At 39.5% G+C, this 15516-nt stretch overlaps 1 protein-coding gene across 2 annotated transcripts; it reads right to left on the bottom strand.

Annotated features, from left to right (window-relative positions):
• Positions 1 to 6289: 6289 nt before the first annotated feature.
• nufip2 (nuclear FMR1 interacting protein 2) lies at positions 6290 to 15288 on the bottom strand. Of its 2 annotated transcripts, none has more exons than XM_039777317.1 (4): positions 14944 to 15288; positions 11486 to 13153; positions 8678 to 8710; positions 6290 to 7360 (listed from the first exon to the last, which is right to left on the bottom strand). In XM_039777317.1, the coding sequence occupies exons 1-4, from the start codon at positions 15107 to 15109 to the stop codon at positions 7308 to 7310; spliced, it is 1920 nt and encodes a 639-aa protein (XP_039633251.1). In that variant the 5' UTR covers positions 15110 to 15288; the 3' UTR covers positions 6290 to 7307. The 2 variants fall into 2 exon arrangements, with proteins under 2 accessions (XP_039633251.1, XP_039633252.1); XM_039777318.1 differs by having other exon boundaries at positions 14962 to 15282.
• Between the last annotated feature and the right edge of the window lie 228 nt (positions 15289 to 15516).

Below are 15516 nucleotides of genomic sequence, written 5' to 3'. Positions count from 1 at the left end.
GCGGGTGCGGTATTACATTCCATCTATCGCACCGTTGTGACGAAAAGAGAGCTGAGCCAGAAGGCAAAGCTCTCGATCTACCGGTCAGTTTTCGTTCCTACCCTCACCTATGGTCATGAAGGCTGGGTCATGACCGAAAGAACGAGATCCAGGGTACAAGCGGCCGAAATGGGTTTCCTCAGGAGGGTGGCTGGCATCTCCCTTAGAGATAGGGTGAGAAGCTCAGTCATCCGTGAGGAGCTCGGAGAGCCGCTGTCCCTGGCCGAAGGAGCCAGTTGAGGTGGTTCGGGCATCTGGTAAGGATGCCCCCTGGGGCCTCCCCTAGGGAGGTGTTCCGGCACGTCCAGCTGGGAGGAGGCCTCGGGGAAGACCCAGGACTAGGTAGAGGGATTATATCTCCAACCTGGCCTGGGAACGCCTTCGGGATCCCCCAGTCGGAGCTGGTTAATGTTGCTTCGGGAAAGGGAAGTTTGGGGTCCCCTGTGGGAGCTGCTCCCCGCCGACCCGATAACCGGATAAGCGGACCAAGATGGATGGATGGATGGACTTTTTATCACATTTTTCGACATACTATACTATGACCTTTTAATCCATTTTTTCGACATACTATACTATGACCTTTTTATCACATAGGAAATATAAAAAATGTTCAGCTCTTTAAAGACATTTATGCTTGTGTCCACCTTTTTTCTACCATTTATAATTTTTAAAATATGAAGCTTTTTTTATATTGAAAGTCAATGGAGCAATCTTCAAATCCTCTTCAGGTTTCTTCCACTTCAAAATACTACTCCTCCTAAATACTTTCACTTAGAGACGTCATTCAAGCATTTTGATATCTTTTACAGTGTTTGTGCTATTAGCTGATTGAGATTTCCTAATTTGACCCACCCATTTCCCATTTTACCAACTCATTAATTACTCTTTCAATTACTTTTTCATCCAAATTCAAGCCGGCAATTCAGTTTAGCATCAGCTTTTACAAAAACTTTCATACCATATTGGTATTATTCTGCTTTTTTAAGACATTCTCATTAATTAGAACCATTTGCACTTTTACACTGTACCTACAACTTCACCTTCTTACATGCGCAATTCAGTGTAGCGACATCTTTAAAAAAAAAAAAAAAATTTAAATATTCCACTTTTGTTTGATACATTATTGGTATTATTCAACATTTCAATTAAATTCATACTCATTAAAACCATTCCCACTTTTCTTACTACTTCACCTTCTTCTTATGCAATTATGCCAGCAATCCAGTGTAGCTTTAGCAATTTAGCTTTTCAGCATTCACAAGCATTTTCTGCAGGAAATGCATTTTCTAGTTAGTCTTGCTGCCTTTGTTTATTTTGGTTGTGTGCTATGTACCATATATTTGTATGTGTACTTGTATGTGTACTTTTATTTGTATGTGTGTTTGTATCCTACATGTATATTGTAACTTTGTTTTAAAAAGTGATATATATATAAAATGAGTTACTTGAATAAAAGTGATAATACAACCATGTAAAATACATCAAAGTCCTGTATTAAAAATCCCATTAAAAGTAATGAAGTATTTTCAGCAAAAATATACTAAAAGTATCCTAAAGTACTGTAAAATGGCCTATTTCATAGTTTTATTAATAATTATATTAGGGGATTATTATTACTTGTGTATTCATGTGTAAGTAGCATTTTACTGTTGTAGCCAGTTTAAGGTGCTTATTTAAAGACTACTGTTGTGCAGCTCAATCTAGTTTGTTTTAAAAAGACAATTCTAGATGATTCCAAAAAGACAAAAAAAAACATTCATTTGTTACATTTTCAGCCTTTGTTAAATTAAATGAACATGTCTAAATAATCGATTGCATCTCGAAATAAAAGCAGTATAAGGTGCATCATTGCACTAGGATTTTGAGGAATGAAAACTGATTTTAATAATAAATGATTTGCGCTGAAAAACTAAAGCTCTTAAATAAATGTACAGTAGTACATTTGTACTACTAATGTAGTGGAGTAGAAGTATAAAGTGGCATAACATTTATATATCCAAGTAAAGAAGTGTCTCACAATTGGGTACATTATAAGTAAATGTACCCAAACTTTATCCCTAACCCCTAACTCTAACCCTATGTTTTAGCTGTGGTGGGATGTATGTATCCATTGACAGGATAAGATCGGTCCTGCTAGATGACCTGATCTTGAGGCCGGTCTTGAAGAGAGTTACAGGTGTATTTAAAATGTTCAATTTATTTTTGATAGTGAACATGTGATAAAGATGACTTGTCATGGTAAACAAACCAATATACTGTCGGTTTGCAATATGTGAACAGAATCTGACTGACCACTGTTTACAGTTCACACGTGACATCAGAAATACAGGACACCACACACAAACCACAGAATTATTCATGAAAACTTGACATTTTAATGGAAACTAAAATTGTGAACACTGGAAGTTTTTTTTTTTTTTTTATAATTGACTCTATTACATTGTTTGGAATTTGAGGGTTATTATCATGCTTTAAAAAAAATGAACATTGTAATGTGACACTTCTGTTAAATTCCAAACAAAAATTAAATAAACAGACTGCTCACTTAAAAACTTAAATGTCAACCTGTAAGACATTTAACAAAGAAATGCTGTTGCCTCATATTTTAGGGGGGGCAAGAGATGTAAAAGTGATAAGGAGGAGCAGACAAAAAAAAGAAAAAGAAAAGCATCAACAAGCACAACATCCTTTTGAAATGACAGAGAAACAAAACAATGACTGGGCGCAACATATCGCCTCTTTTCATGACTGAACCTAAATGTTGCCCCTTTTTTTTTTTCTTTATTCATCATGTGTGGAATCATAAACACTGTACCTCTGAGGTGTCCTTGAATAAAACAAAAAGCCCCCTAAATTAAAACATTTCCACGAGAGGCAATGACAGCTTAAAAGGAGGGACAGTTTTTAAGTAGAGCACAAACACCAAAGTCCAGCATTTCCCATTACAGACGATTGATTACTGGATGAAGAAGCAGCACTTTCGGTATTTGTTTATCTTTTGAAGATTGCTCCTCTCTCACACCGTATAACAACACACTCAAAGTGACATTCAGCTGCTACAGTAGTGACTTTTCTTCACTAAAAACTCCACCAAACCCAGCACGATGTCAAAAAGCTGGTTATGACATCATCAAGAACGTCTCCCCCCCCAGTCGGTGCGCTTGCCATTCACTAGCTGAATATCTGAGTAGTGTACCTTTGGCGAAAGCAGATTTCAGAGCTGTTGAACCGCACGTTAATACCTCACTCACGCTCACAACATGATCAACATCACTACAAATACAAAATATATTAAGAGGAACTCTGGGATGCAGTGTGTTTCAATGCTCATCACTCCATCACAACTATTTAAAGAAATTAGTTAAAGTAATTTGTAGAAAATCTGCTGGAAACGATTAACAATGGTGCTATTGGGGGAAAATAATAGTTCTATATATCAGCCTTTATCAGTAACTAAATCATCTAAAACTCACAAAAAATGAGACATCTTAATTTTCTGCATCATTTATTCCTTTCAGTCTCATCCTAATTGTGAATCTATGGATAAATTAGGTTATAACTCAAAAATAAAACATTTTTAAAAACATGGTAAAACATTAATTTGTTAAATCAGTTCAAATCAGTTATGTGCTACTTCAGACATTATCTTAACAATGGGCTGGCATGAGTATACGCCAGCAAGCGGCGGTCATCCGTCCCATTTAAACTGATTTTGGCTTTTAGGTCACACAATTCTGAACACAAGCCATGACAATTTCAAAAACTACAAAACACATAAAATGCTAATTGCTTTCAGCTGTGTCCATGTTGCTTAAGATAAGAAAAGAAAAGAAATTAGGATTAGCTGTAAGAAAACTTAAACAGCATTGCAAATGTTACGGAAAAAAAAGAAGAAACAAAAAAATGGCACGGATATATGCTGGAAGCAGATTTTAAACAATCAAAATTGCTGTAAAAGTATATTTTTTTTCCACACAGGCACCTGAACTTGAAACAAGGTAGGGGGGTGGGGGGGATTTGAAATATACGAGAAACTTGCATATTATAGGAAGAACTCGCTATGCACACACCCACAAAACGAGGCCAAACTCGTCACTCACAACCTGCATCAGAGTCCTTGAGGTGATTGCACATCCTGAGGGGATGGAGATATAAACTCCACATGTTCAGGCTACTTTCTCAGCACACCAACAGTCAGTCACTCAACCCCTCTCACCACCCCCCCATCACTGATTAACTTCAAGAACCTGTTTTTGGTTTGCAGGCTACAATGCTAAATAATATTTCTATCTTTATAAATGCATATTCAACATAGCCTTTTTGCTGTATTAAGTGCTTCAAAAATAGGAGCCTTGGGGGTGGGAGATTCTCTTGATATCCCTTTACAGGACCATACTCTCAAAAAGCAAGACAAAAAATATTTTAAAATGTAAGACTACAGTAACATCACATACTACTCATTTTGATCACCCTGTTTTACATTTAGAAGTCTACAGATGCATCACTGTCAGCTGATAATGCTTTCTGCCTGAACAATTTTGCCTTTACCATATGGGAACCTGATTATGTCACTTTGTCGATGGATCATGGGCCATCAGAAGAAATGAAACTCACGAGTTTTGTGTAACTTAATGCCAGATAAAACGTTAATTCCCACAAGCACAGAAAAACATAAAAGTCTAAAAGCTAATGGGCAATATCTCCTCAAATGCCCTTGCTTTGTCATACACCAAAGCCAACACAATTGTTCTTATTCAGAGGGCAGCATTTGATAATACACTCATCCATCACACGCTGTACAATGGAAGCCAAAAAACAAAGCATTTTAAATACCAGAGAGCTGACTGAGATTAGACGTGGAAGTTAAATGTCAAGAACTGGCTGCAGTTATGACTTTCCCTCTCTGCACATGAATACAAGCTGCAGCGCTGCCTAATCAGGACACAGTGGAAAGAAGTGTACTTGAAAGTTCATACCCAGAGTGTAGCTCCCCAATAGAAACACCACTGATGTTCAGCAATAAGAAATCAAGAGGTGATCCACTATGAACACGAGGGAAAAAATGAACCATCAAAAATTGCAAGATTACAGTCTAGTATACATAGAAAACAGCACATAGAGCCATGTGTTTTTTTTTTTTTTTTTTTAAAGGGTAAATAAACAGGAAAACTTATATTTTTAGAGCCCAAAATGACAATGACAGTGACAGTTTTCCTCAAAAGTATTTGGTGTTTTGTCACAACATCATATGAGACTATATAATTGGACTCCAATTCAACAATTCCAAATTTGAGAACATAACATGACAGGGGCCATTTGGCAAAAACAATACTTAACATAGTCATGGCTTTATCAACACTACCTGAGTTACATATAATAAATTTGTATTTCTCAACTTGTTTTTTCTCAAAAGTAACAGCCCAGAGCCATTCTTTCAAGGAGTATTTCTCTATATTATATATATATATATATATATATATATATATATATATATATATATATATATATATATATATATTAAAAGATAAAAGCAATTAGTTTACATAAAGTGCTAGTAATCCACACATTAACCAAATCATATCTTCTAGAGAAAAGAAACCTGGACAGTTCCTTTGTTATGTTGAATAACCTAATCCTGATTTGGAGATGGTGATGAAAGGTAAGTCACAGCTGGCCAGTTAGCAGTTAGCAAATTTGGGCTCCCTAGATTTAATTAGATATTTCAACGTGAGCTCTTTAGCAAAAACCACTTAAGAATTTGTGCAACAAACTAAAAACGCAACTTGAAGATTTTGAACAAACCCCACCAGCATCTTGGGTGATGATTTTGTAGCTCCATATAATCCATTTCACACATTGTATGGATCACACGGTGTTATTGCACACTGGTTTGCAAATGTAAAATGTTATCAACAGTAAAAACATAATAGTACAACTCATTTTCACATTTCAACACAGTTTGACAAAGTGGCTAGTCGGGGAACCTATATTAGTATTGCAATTGTTGTTGTGTTGCCGTTATCTTTGTATGGCGATAAACAGTGACCTATGACTCATTCATTTCCACAAGAAACCATGCAAGAAATACAATGACATGAGACCGAAAAGTAAAGACCAAATGCAATGAGTCAGGAAAACAAAACAAAAATCTAAGTTGTAAAATGCAACTCATGTTCCTTTGAAAAGAGGAATTGAACAGTTTTTACATAGAAATAAATGCAGTAAAAACAATCTGTATAGACATCCTGAGTCTTGCTGCTGAACAAATAGCACAAATCGCAGAAGACCTTATCGGTAGCAATGCCTCTTAATGAGTCACTCAGTTAATTCCTAAAATCAGGATTCATATACTAGAGGGTTTATATGAATCAGAATTTAAGAATAGTCTGCACTGACATAACAATCTGAATGAAATGTATTAAAAGCTTTAAGATGAAAAGCTTTTGCCTTTAACGGAGACCTGATTTTAAAATCTTGAATACACCTGTAAAACAATGAAATGAAGGGGCGTCGCTTTTCTTTAAATTGGGCACTTCTGTACCTGTGCTCTGGGGTCAAACTGCAGTGCAGATAACACTCATCACGTTAGGGCAGACAAAACAGTATAAAAGAAAAAAAGCAAGTGTTTAATTTCTGGGCTCTGATTTTCCCTAAAGGACTTAAGACAAGGTTTTCCCTTCCTGGATGGGGCCTCACCTATGAGCTTCCACTTAAATTACAGTTCAACTCTTTAACGATCTTAATTCCATAACTTCCAAGGCATTCTTTGCAAAGTGTGTTCTCCTTTCTTCCACAATGAATTCAAGCTTGCACACGGATGTGTATGTATAACGTCTAACATATCCAATGAACTCATTTGAATGCGCGAAGAAAGAAAATGACTGAGGCATCCCATTGTCAGACTGACGGCTGCCGCAGTTCAACAGGATAAAGGCTAAGGGAGGTGCAATCCATGACACCTTCCTTTGTTGAACTCCTGAACATCTTACTTCAAGAGCCATGAGACAAACAACTACCACAGCTCCAAAGTTCCATTTATCGTGTTGGAGAGGCACAGATCAACTCCTTTAACGTCCCTCCGGAGTGTGTGCGTGTTTGTCTGATGCCCCCGAAAGAAGTCTGTTATTCCACCGGAGATTCCAAGGAATATCTGTCATGCTAATCTATCAATGTTTTCACAGTTGTCACTTTATCTGTCCAACAGGATTTATGATTCCCAAGGTAGATCATTGCAGCACTCAGAAGAGAAGTACTGTAGCCCATCTACCTCACTGATCAGGTCCATCCTTGGTCTCATCATAAACCACTACTCTTTTTGGATCTACAGCAGAAGGGGAAGAAATGGTTAGATTATTCAACATATTGGCCATCAGACCTCCGACCTCAACACATAAAATGTGAAACAGGCATTTTATTTAACATAATTAACCTTCTTGAATGCTACTTTACTTAACATTTGAGAACGTTGGCTTCTTTTGTAAAATGAAAAACAGGTTTTTGTTGAATTTATTTATACTTCTCCAAGTCAAGTCTGTGCTTTTTTGATATTGACATAGAAACTGAACTATTGGCACAAGTATCAAAAAGTTTTAAACAAAACCCAGGCCTAGTAATAATGGTATATTTCATTCTATCTGGTGGTTGAATATTAAGCTACATAGCCTGAAATATCATTGAACTCATGTATGTGTTGATATCAACAGACTGTTTGGAATAACTGCTGCATTTCACTTGCCAGTTGGCATGACTGCACTATCAGAGGACCATACACCAGCAGTATGTCACGGCCATTTTAACCATGTTTCTGTAGGTGATTACCTCGGGTTGCTTATGCTTATGCTGTTTAGTAATACAACAAATGTGGCCTTTTGTCTTTCAATTATGTTAATCCATGATATACCGCTGACTGCCCTGGAGAGGCTTGCTGAAGGCATTAATGCAGCCTCTGTGCCACATGCTGCCATACGGCCTAACTGGAACAACATTTTATTCATGTAGAGTAATTCGTAGCATGGAGTTAGCTTTAGAAGCTTCAGGATCAGGTTACCAAATTTTTATGAACTAAAAGTCTGTCAACAGGTGTACATGCACACTAATAATTTGATTGTAACTGCATAAAAAACAAAAAAGTGTCACAGGCACATACCAGGCTAACTTACTGATGTAAAGGTCATATTGTGAGTACGTATAACTCCATTAACAGAAATGTATACAGCTTAGTCTAAATCCTCCATGTTTTGATGTTGACTATGTGCTGCAAGAGCTGCATAGGCAGCACGGTTTTGAAGACAAAAGTATTTTTGAAATGTCACAATCACTGCAAGTACTAGATGTCACAATAAGGTACTCTAAATTAATTTGAGTAAAAATAAAATCTAAGTCCTAACTAAGTTTTCTTTTTCTACATTTACATCCCATTTGGATCAGAACCAAAACATTCATGCCCTTGGTTTCACACAATTATGAATATAAGTAACTTAAGACCTGGCCTCCCACCCACTATAGTTGTTGATATGTTTCACAAATATGTGTCATATGCCAGAACATTTCTAGGTCCAATTCTTGTTGAGAAAACGGAACTGCCTAAACATTTCTAAAAAATAGAGGTAAGGAAGAAGTGAGAACAAGTTTAGTTTACCTTGTTTTTGCAAGTTGAAAATGAATTCCATTTCTGTTGAAGGAAAAAAAAAAGCATATTATTTCAGCATTATTTTCAGAAAATGCAATATGTCATCAAAAAACTATAGTTTAAAGACCTATTTAAACATTTCTATTAAATTTGTTGTTTCATTCATTCAGCACATCAAATCTCTTGAGACTTGACAGTGCTTAGTTATAATCCTTAAAAGGTTAGTAAAACAAAATAGCAAAGTCCGCCATTGCCGCACTAGATTAAAATTTCCTTCACACGCATGAGGGATTGAAAGGACACTATGCTTCTCCTAATAATCCACAGATACGGTTTGTAATTCTATCTCATCAATATCAGCCTCAAGGTTTACTTTTCACTCGCCGACAGTCAAATCAGAGCTGTGTTAAGTTACCGCTAATCCAAACTGAACATTTCCAAACGCTTCACATACCACTTCAACTGCCAAAACAGGGGCTCACCAAAGACGCAATGCATTTGTCACAGAGTTTAGCGCTAACCAGATTTTTTTTCTCTCTTTTTTATTATTGCAAAGCAATGGAACAAGTGGGAGCAGCCACAGTGAGCTGTTAGATGCAAAGTTACATGCGACAGGCTGCATACCTCTAACTTCTCAAGAAGGTGACCAACTACTGTTACAATGCCCTGCTGTCATGTGGAAAACTACTTGCACCTTGAACAGCCTGAAATTAGATTGCAGATGCAGGGTGGCGCCCCCTAAAGAGGTTTAATACAGCACTAAAGGAAAATCACAAGCACCAAAATGTCTTTGATTTCCAGTAGTCATCTCTCCTCTCTATATCTTACACATGCAGCTGGTGCTGATAAGCCAGCTAGGACTGCTTTGACTGGACCTGAACCCTCCGCTGTGAAGCTAGCACTAATGGGATCTCAGTTTTACCGTAGAGATTATGGCTGTACAGGACTCTGCCGGTGGTTCTAACTGTAGTATTTAATCTCAAATTTTACGGCCAGAGTCAGGCTGTCCAGCTGTTTGGGCTGTTAAATTGCGTTAGCACCTCCTTCTCCGCAGACGTGTATAGTCCAGGTGCCAGAAAGTAAAAATCCTGCCATGTTTTTGGATCTGCCTCTACATCTAGAACAGGTGTTTTCACCAACGAGCTCATCTACCTGGTAGAGGAGCTGGTTTAGTGATGGTTGGGACAGATGCTGGACAGGATTTCTACTTTCTGGCACCTGGACTATACACCTCTGCTTCCCCGGCATCTCCACGTAGATAGTGCAACACAGGTTGCAGAGATGGTGAAGTTAACATTTGTGGACAATAAGCCACTACCATATTGCGACACGAATATAACAACTGAGCAAAAATAATAATTTTAATTAAAATGAATTAATGTGTCATTAACGTGAATAGGTGCCAAATGCACATTTGAAGAGGTTACTTAAAAGACAGAAAAGAGGAGGGAAGACATAAGCTACGTTCAGACCAAAAAAAGCATTCTGGCGATTTTCCGCAGGGTTGTGCCGCGGTGGGAGTGTTACTTATCAATGGCCCATTTTGAGTTGAGTTATTTAACCCCACCAATGTAGCACAAGTAAACTTTATATTTCACAATGACTGTTTTCTGTCAGACCGTTTATAGATCTCGATCACCGCACATAAAGGCAGCTTTATTTCACAGGAAAGAGAGAAAGAAAAGAGATGAGGGAGACATAGCTTTGTTGCTGCAGGGAACATTCAGCTATTACACAAACTCCCGGGCAGTTCAGTGCTTGTGTATTGTGTTTTACCCTCAGTGTTTTAAAACTTTTTTGGCAGCCATAAAGGCAGTGATGTTTCCCGTTTACTGTACGGGATTCTCACACTGCCTGAAAACACACCGACAAGTCTGATTGCCGGTTACATGATTGACTACCGCAGCGTGACGTGGGGTTACGTTTCTCCAAAAGTTGAGTCGGTCTCAAGTGACTCGTCTGGCGACACACACACACACACACACACACACACACACACACACACACACACACACACACACACACACACACACACACACACACACACACACACACACACACACACACACACACACACACACAAACTCTAATTAATTAGCTAGTAAGTGGCTAGTAAGAAATGTTAACCGATCATTAACCGTTCACCGTCCGGGAGGCTCGTACACAATTTCCGCACTCTGTGTCCACTTGCGGGACTGACACATGTCCAGAGCAGCCCGCGGTGTGTATGTCCGAGCCTGTCTCCAGCGCCTCCGTCTACAGGTTGTCAGAGTGTCTGGCTGGTATACTCTCGGACGGCCGATTTTACTTGCCGGTCCTCATCAATATAGTTTCATGTGTCATGTAGCTCTCCACAAGCAGAAAAAAAAAGGAGGCGCTTAAAACGCAACTTGCTGGTTCAAAGTTAGACTAACATAATATTAACATTAATATAAACGCGAATGTCATAATTTTTATTAAATTATGGTTACTTATTAGGTAAAATGTATCGTGATTTATTGGTCATATTGCTACTGCTCATAGCAGGGATAAGCATACAGAGAAAGGCAAAATAAATCAAGACATTTCCAGAATGCAGGAGATGAAGTGTTTGACAGCCTTTTTTCTAAGGCAGGTAAAACGCCGGAGATGAAACAGTTTTTTCTTGTATTACGGACGAAACTGCTCATATGGAGGTGGTTAGCAGTAACCACTTCCTACTTTCCTTTATCACCAATAACCGCAGGTGTTGCCAAATCAACCAGGAATTACATTTTAAGGATTACAACTTAAATGGTTATACAAGTTCATCTTAATAAATTAGATCATCATAGTTACCTTTAGTGTGATAAGTGACAGCAGCTTTAATATCAAAGGACCTTCTGCCAATGTCTTTAGAGTGGGCCTGTTGTGTAGATGAGCCAAACAGCACAGTGGTTAGCTGGCCCTGTCCAGGCTTAGCACCGTTGTCTTTACTGGGGGCCAACACAGCAGAACCTGCACCCTTGGCCTCAACTTTTGTCTTTTCCTGGCCACATGGTTGCAGCTTGTTCTCCTCCTCACTCATCAAACAAGCAGGAGAACATGTATTAGACATATTGCAAGGGGCACAAGTCCTTTTCTCAGGGTCTTGAGCCAAAGTGCCAGGCTCTAAGAATGATGGGCTTACATCAAAGCAGGGCTGGGCAGCCTTGGCTGCAACAGCCTGACACTCGCTTTGAGGCGTGACCACAGTAGACTTGTCCTCTGCAGGCACCTGGCCACCCCCTCCTTCTGGTCCCAAGTTGGGCTCATTGATGAAAGAAAGCCCCCACTGATTCTGGAAGATATCTCCCAAGGCTTTCTGATTTGTCTGAGCAGCCGGGGGGTCAAGGTGACGAGCACTAGGGAGCACAGGTTGCATATTTAAAGGGTAAATTAAAAGAGTACACTTTCTAAGCTCATATGCTTCATCTACAGGACTGGTTGTAGAGCTACAGTTACTTTCCAAAGGAGATGCTACATTCTCGCCACTTGGGATAGATGGGGCTGTTTGAATACTACTAGCAGCAGGAGCAAAGAAGGTACCCACTGATGCGCAGTTGTTTCCGTTTCCAGAAACAGGGCCATTAGTAAAGCTAGCTGAGGTGATAGTTTTCATAGCCGACATAGGGACCTGTGACAGTCTAACAGGAGGCGGCAGTGCCTCTCCTCCACCTTGAGCTACTTTGTTGAGGTTCTCTTTTACTTTACTTGCATAACTGATCTTGGGAACAATTTTTGCACTGCTATTGTCCACAGGAAATACAGGAGGGGGCTTGAACAAAGTCCATGAGTCTTCTTTTGAAGGTGAGGAAAGCTTGGCTTTGTGCCTTTCCTCAGTCTTTTTACCAAAGGGGCCAACTGTTTTGCCATCAGAGTTTTTCCCCATTGAAGCCTCTGACGCAACAGCCCGTCTAGCCGCTGACTGAGCATCTACTTTATGGGCAACTCTAACGCCATCAAGTCTAGAAGTCACTCCCTTCTCAGTTGTGTCAAGAATAAAAGCACCATGCTCTTGTGTAGTGTTGCCCTGCTGCATGTCTTTCTCCTTTTCTCTTATCCCATAATCAGTGTTCTTGCCGTTGTTGCATCTGGCCTTGCGTTTCTTCGGAGTAGTATATCCACCTTCGGAGCCGCTGCCATCATTGTCCTTGCTAGAATAGCCATTTGTAATTAAGCCACAGTTTACAACACCATTTTGAAGCAACATTGAGTCTTTCTTATCCAAAAGTGGGCCCTCATGATAATTCAAATCCAGAGCCTTTTCCTTGTCATGTTTAAGGTCCATATTTTTCTTATGGTCCAAGCCTTTGCTGCTCACTTTTTGAACAGTCGTGTAAAGCTTTTGTGTGGACTTCTGCTTCACATTTGCATTACTTGTGTGTCGGTTACCATTGCTGTTGGGGGGATGCGACATACCAACAGTATCAGATAGATGTGGATTCTTCTCAACCTCCTCCTCACTGATGTTTACTTTTTTATTGCCTGAAAGGGGAAACAAAATCAGTTTATACTGAAATAACAACACCTCAACCAGTCTTTCCACTAGTTTGCAGAAAACTGCCACAACTGGTCAAAGACTTACAAGAATGCTGTGTCAATTAATATGACCTTTCCCAATTATGGAAAATAGAAGTGATGCAAAGATTTACAAGTAGTTTTTTGTATGATAAGCAATATAGGACCCTAAAGTCACTATATCTGAAAAATGATTTAGATGCTGTACCTACGATCATACTCATATTTAAAATGAGTCCAAGTATGAATTATACACATCAATCACATTTGGAATTAAAACTTTGTCTCTGCTAACCACAGATTTAAAATGGTGTGTCCTATACAAACCACAAATATGCACTATAATCTCATAACAATCCATGTATTGTGTTCATATGTAACTTTGGTATTTGATAAATCATTGCAGCATTCAATGTTAAGAAAGCTATGTTGTCCAGCAACTTTGTCCAGAGCAGTGAGATGGACAGGGTAAGTGCCACTGCTAGTTTACATTTATAGTGCTGCCTGGATATGTATCTGCTAACACCTTCCTAGATGAACTGGGTGCTCACTGTATTTAACCTTACAACGGTCAACTGCATACTATTAGCCGTTAACTTTCTTGATATTATCTGATATCAAATACCAGTTGCTGCAAGATGTAAAAAAAAAGAAAAAAGAAAAAAAAAGGGCTCACAGCAGTATAGGACATACATTTGGAGTGGCAGTGAACCACAAATAGGTCTATGCATTACTCATATGGGCACGGCTGTGTCAACGTGGGGCTTCAAATTCAATGGTGCTGCCTGCCCTCGTCTGTGGGCACAGCACACACACAAGCTTCTGCTGCATACGCTTCAATTATTATACAGAGGTGATGTTTTCGCTTATTAGCATTAACATAGCTGCCAGCAAACGTAAGGTCGATAGTTATAGTGGCTGTTTAGCTGCAGCAAACAGTATCTTTATCAATTCATAATCGAGTTGCTGCGTGGATTCACGGTGACAACATGCAACAGGCCTGTCAGAGATGGCTAACGTTAGCTAATGTCAACTAGCCATCGACTCGTTGGGCATTAACACGCCCTGGCACCAATAATAGTAAGTTGGCTGTGCCATAAGACAGCCACCTAACACCCGCGACCAGAGTAGACAAAAGACGACAACGACATGCCAGTGCTGCAAAGTACCGTGGTCGTACAAACATTATTTACAAGCCAGATAACTAACAGTATAGCATTAGTGATAGCAGTGATATTCTAACATGGCCGACAGGAAACGGCAGCTAGAACATTCCAGTGGAGCCGGCTCGCTTTCCTGAACTGGACAGAAGCATGCTGAAATGAATAAGATAGAGATTTGACTCCCGTTGAAAGGGAATTACCACGTACTCTTACCAGTTAATGAGTTTAAAGCGCACGGTGACCCAGCGGGATTTCTGAAATGATTTAGTTGCATATGTAAAAGAAAAATGGGCACAAGGTCAATCCCCGATATGTCAAACCACCACCAGCGACAACTGTCACGCAACGTCAGCTAGCCAACTTAACGGCTTGTTTCTGGTGCGACAGTAGCCAACTATCGGTCCCATCAGTTTGCTAACGTTACTCACCCGCTGTAACGCTTCTTAAACTATTCAAGGCAACAGCATAGTGTTTGAATTAATAGCTAGCTGGTATGCTAAGCTCTAAATCACTGTGGAGTTAACATTAGTTAGCAAATGCTAGTCGGCTCGTTGACATTAGCTAGCTGACTAAGGCTAGCAAGCGTTAGCTCACTTTTCCGGATGGCCCAACCTGTTTTCTTCGTCTGCGTTTCCTGATGCTGGCGCTGGAAGTGGCTCTGATCATGTTTTAGACAAGTTGTATGTTGAATAGAGTGTTTGTCTTCTCCGTGGTGGTGATATTGCCTTTCTTGTGCCCGATCTTTGGGCTGTTCCTCCATTGAAGTGTAGATTGTCGGACTTGTTCACCCAATATGTTAGCTCACGGGGTAAGTGCAGGACAGTCCAATCACTACCAGTGTAAACGGAAGCTGTTTGAAGCCTCTGTAAACGTCAGCAGTAAACGTCTAAAAATGGCACTGTTTCGGGTGATCACCAGCACTAAATTCCGTGTCTACTATTTGTGCTGAGTTATGCAGGGGATATTTTGCAGGGCCTTTCAGATCTGTATATCTTTCACTTTAAAATAACGGACAAGTGATATTTGAAAAATCTTTTCAGGGTGGGGTTCGTGTTTGAACTAAAATCATATGACCGGAGGCGCTGCCACGTCTCCAGTCAGTGGACACTTTTGTGGAGGGTCCCGGGGAGACCAACCCCACTCCCAAAATGGAAAACAAACGTATTG

Source organism: Perca fluviatilis, chromosome 16 (genome assembly GCF_010015445.1).
Source record: "Perca fluviatilis chromosome 16, GENO_Pfluv_1.0, whole genome shotgun sequence".
In the NCBI taxonomy this organism is placed as follows: Eukaryota; Metazoa; Chordata; class Actinopteri; order Perciformes; family Percidae; genus Perca; species Perca fluviatilis.
The sequence above is the reverse complement of the archived record's forward strand: the minus strand, read 5'-3'. Positions and strand labels throughout refer to the sequence as shown.